The 6,970-nt window shown below is 37.8% G+C and overlaps 2 protein-coding genes across 3 annotated transcripts in view; one reads left to right on the forward strand and one right to left on the reverse strand.

Moving 5' to 3' along the window:
• Nucleotides 1–1,795, reverse strand: part of LOC107672981 (triosephosphate isomerase B) — a 7,607-nt gene extending 5,812 nt beyond the window's left edge. The window contains exon 1 of the mRNA XM_016466377.1: nt 1,597–1,795. Within this exon, the coding sequence (XP_016321863.1) occupies nt 1,597–1,708 (112 nt within the window). The 5' untranslated portion in view covers nt 1,709–1,795. The remainder of the gene's footprint in view (nt 1–1,596) is intronic.
• Nucleotides 1,796–3,523: 1,728 nt separating this feature from the next.
• Nucleotides 3,524–6,970, forward strand: part of LOC107672973 (lysophospholipid acyltransferase 5-like) — an 18,374-nt gene continuing 14,927 nt past the window's right edge. For both annotated transcript variants that reach the window (XM_016466369.1, XM_016466368.1), the window contains exons 1-2: nt 3,524–3,714; nt 5,139–5,246. In XM_016466369.1, coding sequence (XP_016321855.1) covers nt 3,630–3,714; nt 5,139–5,246 — 193 coding nt within the window. In that variant the 5' untranslated portion in view covers nt 3,524–3,629. The remainder of the gene's footprint in view (nt 3,715–5,138; nt 5,247–6,970) is intronic.

Raw genomic sequence — 6,970 nt, forward strand, 5'->3', positions numbered from 1 at the left:
TCTCCGGCAGAAATATAGGCCCACAACATTAAAGATCCAGCAGTATATTTCATTGTACACATGGGTACTTTTTTATCCCTGTGTGCACCAAACCCATCTTGAGTGTTTGCTGGTAAAAAGTTAATTTTTTAGTTTCATCTGACCATTGAACCCAGTCCCGTTTAAAGTTCCAGTCATGTCTATCAAATAAATATGCTGGAGTTTGTTTTTGGATGAGTGCGTTTTCTTTTCTAGCTTTTTCTTGAAACCCTCCCAAACAACCTTGTTTTTTTTTTAGGCTTTCTGACCCCAACACTCAACTATTTTCTGCAGTTCTCCAGCTGTGATCCTTGGAGTCTCGGAGAAGTGGGCAGCCATTTTTTTCCTGCGGCGCCCGGGGTTTGGTGCCTTGCTCGAGGGCACCTCAGTCGTGGTATTGAAGGTGGGAGAGCGCGCTGTACATACACTCCCCCCACCTACAATCCCTGCCAGTACGAGACTCGAACCTTAGGCCACGACTTCCCTAAGCTGCTCCATTTAAAAAAAAAATAAAAAAAAAACACAACATGCCTGACTATTATTTCATATGTCAGTTTTTATTAGAGTTAATATAACTTTTAAGGTGCTGCTGTATTACAACTGGAGGTGGCATGTATACTGTAAAATTATCTTGGGTCAGACTAATTTAAACTCACTGTAAAGGGCACACATATCTGGCACTTCATCCCCCTTGATAAAAGGTCAAAGGAAAAGTTATTTATATGACAGCATACTACAGAGGCCATGAAGTAAAGCAAAAAGGCAAAAGCTAGTCCGAGATGTGACAGTCTGACCTGTGACCTTTGCACGTTAAGCGCTTCTCTCGGGTTTCAGCACATGAATGAAACAGACAGCCACAAGCAGCGTGACTTTTGGACTTTACCAATTCAAAGTCCACTGTTGTGCGATTGACAGATCAACCCTGTCTGGAGCCTCAAATAAAGCCGTAAGCCGTACTCGGACAGTGAAGAGCGGAAACAGCGCGGAACGCAAAATCACTCAAAAATGCCCTACTGTGGCTAATATCGTTCTTTTTCATATTAATTTTTTTTTAAATAAATGGCATAAGCTAATACAGCACAGATTTGTTGATAAACCAAGCATATTGATCATCCCGTCATTTGATTGGACAAGCCTTGAACATGCACATTGTGGCTACGTGCTGGAAATCACACAGCCATTTCAAGCTTTAACCCTTGAATGAGGAGCATGAGGAGCATCATTCATTCATTACACAACATGACGGCCAGTCGACTCGGTTATAAAGCGAATAGTGCTTTATATCGACTCTGCATTCATAAAAGAAAGGGTTTAGGACAATTTATGCAGGACACTTCTGTCTGGTTACTGATTAATCCAGGTGGCTAAAAGCTCCGGATTGATTGTAGAAAACTCAGCTGATAAATACAACGAGAAAGAGCCTTAGATGATGAGCTTAAATGCGATGCGATCTGTCAAAATTCCCGCGTTAATGTCATCTCAGGGTCAATGCAGTGAGTTGCACAACCCCTAAAAGGCCTGTGTTTGCAGCGGCATGTGATGGTGTCTAGTGAAGAGGAAACTGAATGAAATACGCACCGGTGTCTGGGTTGAGTTTGGCGTTATTTAATGTATTGGCGAGCTCTTCGATGCTCTTTTTATCGCCGTTCAGTTTCCAGTTGCCACCGACGAAAAACTTCCTGCTAGTCATGACTGCAAAATGTTGCTTTCACCAGAAAATTCTAGTTGTATGAAAAAGCGATATCCTCCGGACGAAGAGACAGCGAGGAGACACGGTCTGCTCGAGTTTATATAAGGCTGGCTGATAAGCCCCGCCCCCGGCGCTTTCGATTGGCTCAAGACAACACGCCTGCGAAAATTAATGTCCTTTGATCACAGTGGAGAAATCTGTTCATTTTCTAAAGATCACATAATGCCCAGCTGTGTTTTGAAAATGTTTTATTATTTTTTTCACTTATGACATTATACTTTTTCTATTATCTAAATTTGTAAACATGTCTTTTGTCATGTTGTCATTTAACTTTTTATGGTTATTTCTATCTTTTAATTGTATTTATTCATCTATTTCTTGTATGTTCATCCTGAAGTGCCCACTGCCTGTATTTGTACAATTTTAAAAGTGATAAAAATATATATTCATCTGCTTTCTGTAATATACTGGGGTGTGTTCAGCACAAATTAAAGAGAATCATATTCACATGGACTGACGCATATTAACGGAGTGCGGGCAATTCTGAATATTTTAAAATCATTTTTGTCTCATAATTGCACTTACAATCTATAACTTTTTAACAGCCAAGTGAAGTAGCAGAAACAAATCTACCATATTTAGCAGAGTCCGGTGGAGGGCGACATACTTGGGCATAGAAGGTCTTGGAGGTGGGACTAAATTTACATACCCACAATGCTTTTCGCCATGTGAAATATATAAAGATATTTTCCATTATTTTTAAGACATATAAAGAAGAATATTGCATGAAATTCACCAACATTTATAAATTAAATAGTAATTTCAATTCAGATACCAGTCTTTTGCATTTGTTTATCATTTATTTTGACTCAAATTATGTAGTCACCATAATCGATATGCCTGTCGAAAGTAGAGAAGGCGTTTCGTTAATGATGCCAGGATGGAAATTTGCTCTTTTACTATTTGTCCAGAAGGTTTTCTTTAAAAGGAAGCCCACCTTTTCTCAGTATAAAAAGAGATTGAAGATGGTGTGTGTAAATAGTAAACCCAGAATGACAAAGCTGAGTATGATGGTTTTATTATTAGGTATAATCAGATGTTGATCCACAAAATCTGCGGCAGCCTCATATTAATGACATTAGTATAATAATAGTCTAGTAGATCCATAAACATAATAATTTGTTACATTTAATACGATTTTAGTGTTTTATTACATGCATACAAAACACTTATAAATAATAAATAAATACCGAGACACATGAAAGTAAATGATAACAATAACGTAGTAATATATAGCCTACTTAGTAGAGACTTTGAAGGCATTCCTTATTTTTAGACGCTTAAAATGAAACTTTGAGAAACGCAAAACTTTGAGCAGGAAACGAAACAAGCACACAGACAATGTGCAACAGGGGATTAGTGCAGAGGGGTGTTTTATGAACACGTTTGTCAAAACTGTACAGTATTATGATTCCCGTTTGCGTTGAGAAACACTAGAGGGCAGTATTGTGACGCGGCTTCAGCATTTGTATCTAGACAATCTTCATTGTCAAAATGAACAATAATCAGAACTTCAGTTTATTACATGTGTCATTCGTTACATTTGCTGTTTTTATTTGTTTTATTTTATCGAAACCCAGACTTACGGACCAATAATGTTTCAATTATTCTGAATGAACCATTGCATCCTCATTTCGCGGGTCATTTTAGTGCTTTGAACTGAAATGCCACAAATATTGCGCAAGGCGTTTGCAAAAGCTGAAAGTAAAGGCCGAGAGCGCGGTTGACTGTGAATGGTGTGAGAGGTGGCGAGAGGAGGAGTAGCAGGAGTAGCAGGACGGAGTTAAGGAGTGCGTGGAGATCTCACGAGCTCCACACTCTCGCGGAAACACAACCGCAGCTACTTCCGCCCACACTAAAGATGGCGGCTCCCTTCATGGAGAAATTAGCTGAATCTTTAGGTTCACCCGAACCGGCGGTTCGATTGATGTTGTCAATCTTATTAGGTAAGTGAACGGCGCACATGTGAGATCTTTTAGGCTCTGGTGAGAGTTTGTAATGAGTGTCGTTAGGAGTCATTAAAAACGTGGACAGTTATGTGGTTGTGTAGTTGCACTAGAAGTGTGCTCAAGTCACACAGCTGTCCACCATGCTCTCAGCAACACTAACAACACGGAACCAACACCAACTCTCTCCATTCACACCGACTCTAGCCAAAATCAAAGGTCGACAAGGGTGACCTAAGTTACATGTCAGGCGAGATTTAATGGTTAACTGCACACAACTGCCGTGAATGTTCTGCCTAAAAGTACTTTCAGACTCGTTAGCCCTTAGTCTGACAGCTCTTTTTATTTTACTACTGAATTTTAGATGTTTGACCTACAGTTAGTTGTAACCTTTCAATGCAAATGAATTTGGGTTTCTAGGTATCAGGTTACACGTTGATAATAGAGGTGTGAGAGCAGATAGCAGGGTTCTCTGTACTTTGGCCAGGTGCATTGCAGTGAACTGCTTAACCACTTCAACCAGATGAATGAAATATGAGGCAGCTGAACCTGGATAATAGCGCCTGTTTGATCATTTGCATGATTTCAGCTCAAAGACTGTTACATTGCTGTCTTTAATGCGCCTGTAATGAATAAAGTGTCAATTAAGTTTTAACAATATGGATCTATGTAGCCTCAGAATGATGCCTACTAAACTTGTTGCAGATTTTCCAAGGCTTTTTTGCTTGATGCCTTTGATGCATGAGTCAATTTCTATTGTAAATCTGTAGTGAATAAAACCCTGAATTGTTTAAATATTTATTCATGCATGTATGGAAAAAATGAAATGCAGAACTTATGCGTCAGAGAATGAGGACTTACTACACACTAAAGTTAAAAGGCATCAGAGAACACTGAAAAACAGACCAGGGTTGCACAATATATTTTTACATGCTCACTTAAAGCAGAGTTTTTTATTAGTTAAACCGCATTAATTTTATTTCTAGTGTTTGTTGTAAAATATCATAGAATCTTAATATCGGTCAGTTAATGGTCATAAGATGGGAATAATCATCAACTTGTCAGTGTCATCCATAATTTTACTATTGGTACATCCCTAATTCTTTGCTTAAGATCACACTGCTGTAGGCATCCATTGAGAATTTCAGAGGTGTGTTCAGTTGTGCTTTCAGAAATCTTTTTATATATATATATATATATATATAAATATATAAATATATATATATATTCTAGTTTGACTTTTATCTGACCACACCCTCAAAACAGACCTTACACATTCCTATCTGTCAAGTGCTCTGTCAAAGCTTTCTCTACTGTGTTGCACCCTCAAAAGACAACTGTTATGTGCCATAATGTGTGTTAATTTGACCGTACAATTGCATCACATCATATGCCTAATCTGTTTCTCTCTGTTTTCCCTGTAGGTTATCCCTTTGCACTGGTGTACCGGTGGTTTTTATTTCATCAATCTGCAACAGTTGTTCATCTCTTCCACACATTCTCTGGGCTGGCGCTGGCCACGTTTAATTTTGGTGAGAGAGAGAAGGAAGCAGGGAAAGAAGATCTGATAACTAGTGTCTTTACACTTGTAACATGTTTAAGTTAGACCTACTAGCTTTTTTTTTTAGCAACATGGTACTGGTCATGATAACATGAATGTCAGTCTTAAGATCTATGACAGGGCTTGACAGCTAGCACTCAGTTGCCCACAGTTAGCGGCTGTTGGTCCATATTTAGACTGAAGCATTTCTACTGTAGTTCAGCCCCCCTAGTTTCCCTAATCTTGAACTTGCTTGGTTCACACACATTCGATTGCGTCTCATCTAATGACACAAAAGAGTTGAGTCTAACAGATAATGTCGGAAGCATTCTCAGTACTGAACAACATCAAAGCTGGTCTTTTTTCTCACCAGTCATCTTCTCAAATACGATCTGTAAATTTGTGCCCAAGTTCAAAACATTCTTCTCACTGAATGGGAGTTTTAAAAGGGAAGATTAACAATATTTGTTATGTAATATCACAGTTCTATTTCAGATTGGTTTTTGTTTCTTCTTATGTGGCTGATTTTGTTAAAGACATGATCTTCAGCAGATTTTTGTAAATGTTCTTTCTCAGTTTCCTAATTTGGAAACAATTGCTCTAAAATTCTTAAAATATTACACTACTGTTTAAAAGTTCTTTTTTATGTTTTTGAAAGACGTCTCATACTTATCACAGTACAGTAATATGAGTAATATGATTGTGAAATATTATTACAATTCAATTTAAAATAATTCCAATATGCTGTTTTGCTCCTATTATTATTGTTGTTGAAAACGGTCGTGCTACTTATTGTTTTTTTTTGTGGAAACTGATACATTTTTTTCAGGATTCTTTGATTAATATAAAGTTCAAAAGAACAGCATTTACTTGAAATAGAAATCTTTTTGTAGCAACGTAAAAGTCTTTACTGTTACTTTTGATCAATTCAATGCATCCTTGATTAAAAAAAGTTTTTGTTCCTTTCAAAGCAAAACACAACAAACAAAAAAGGAAAAGAAATACTGATCCCAGTCTTTTGAACAGTAGTACAGGTGCATCTCAATAAATTAGAATGTCGTGGAAAAGTTCATTTATTTCAGTAATTCAACTCAAATTGTGAAACTCGTGTATTAAATAAATTCAGTGCACACAGACTGAAGTAGTTTAAGTCTTTGGTTCTTTTAATTGTGATGATTTTGGCTCACATTTAACAAAAACCCACCAATTCACTATATCAACAAATTAGAATACTTCATAAGACCAATAAAAAAAAAACATTTTTAGTGAATTGTTGGCCTTCTGGAAAGTATGTTCATTTACTGTACATGTACTCAATACTTGGTAGGGGCTCCTTTTGCTTTAATTACTGCCTCAATTCGGCGTGGCATGGAGGTGATCAGTTTGTGGCACTGCTGAGGTGGTATGGAAGCCCAGGTTTCTTTGACAGTGGCCTTCAGCTCATCTGCATTTTTTGGTCTCTTGTTTCTCATTTTCCTCTTGACAATACCCCATAGATTCTCTATGGGGTTCAGGTCTGGTGAGTTTGCTGGCCAGTCAAGCACACCAACACCATGGTCATTTAACCAACTTTTGGTGCTTTTGGCAGTGTGGGCAGGTGCCAAATCCTGCTGGAAAATGAAATCAGCATCTTCAAAAAGCTGGTCAGCAGAAGGAAGCATGAAGTGCTCCAAAATTTCTTAGTAAACGGGTGCAGTGACGTTGGTTTTCAAAAAA

Source organism: Sinocyclocheilus anshuiensis, unplaced genomic scaffold, assembly GCF_001515605.1.
Source record: "Sinocyclocheilus anshuiensis isolate Anshui unplaced genomic scaffold, SAMN03320099.WGS_v1.1 scaffold248, whole genome shotgun sequence".
Classification (NCBI taxonomy): Eukaryota; Metazoa; Chordata; class Actinopteri; order Cypriniformes; family Cyprinidae; genus Sinocyclocheilus; species Sinocyclocheilus anshuiensis.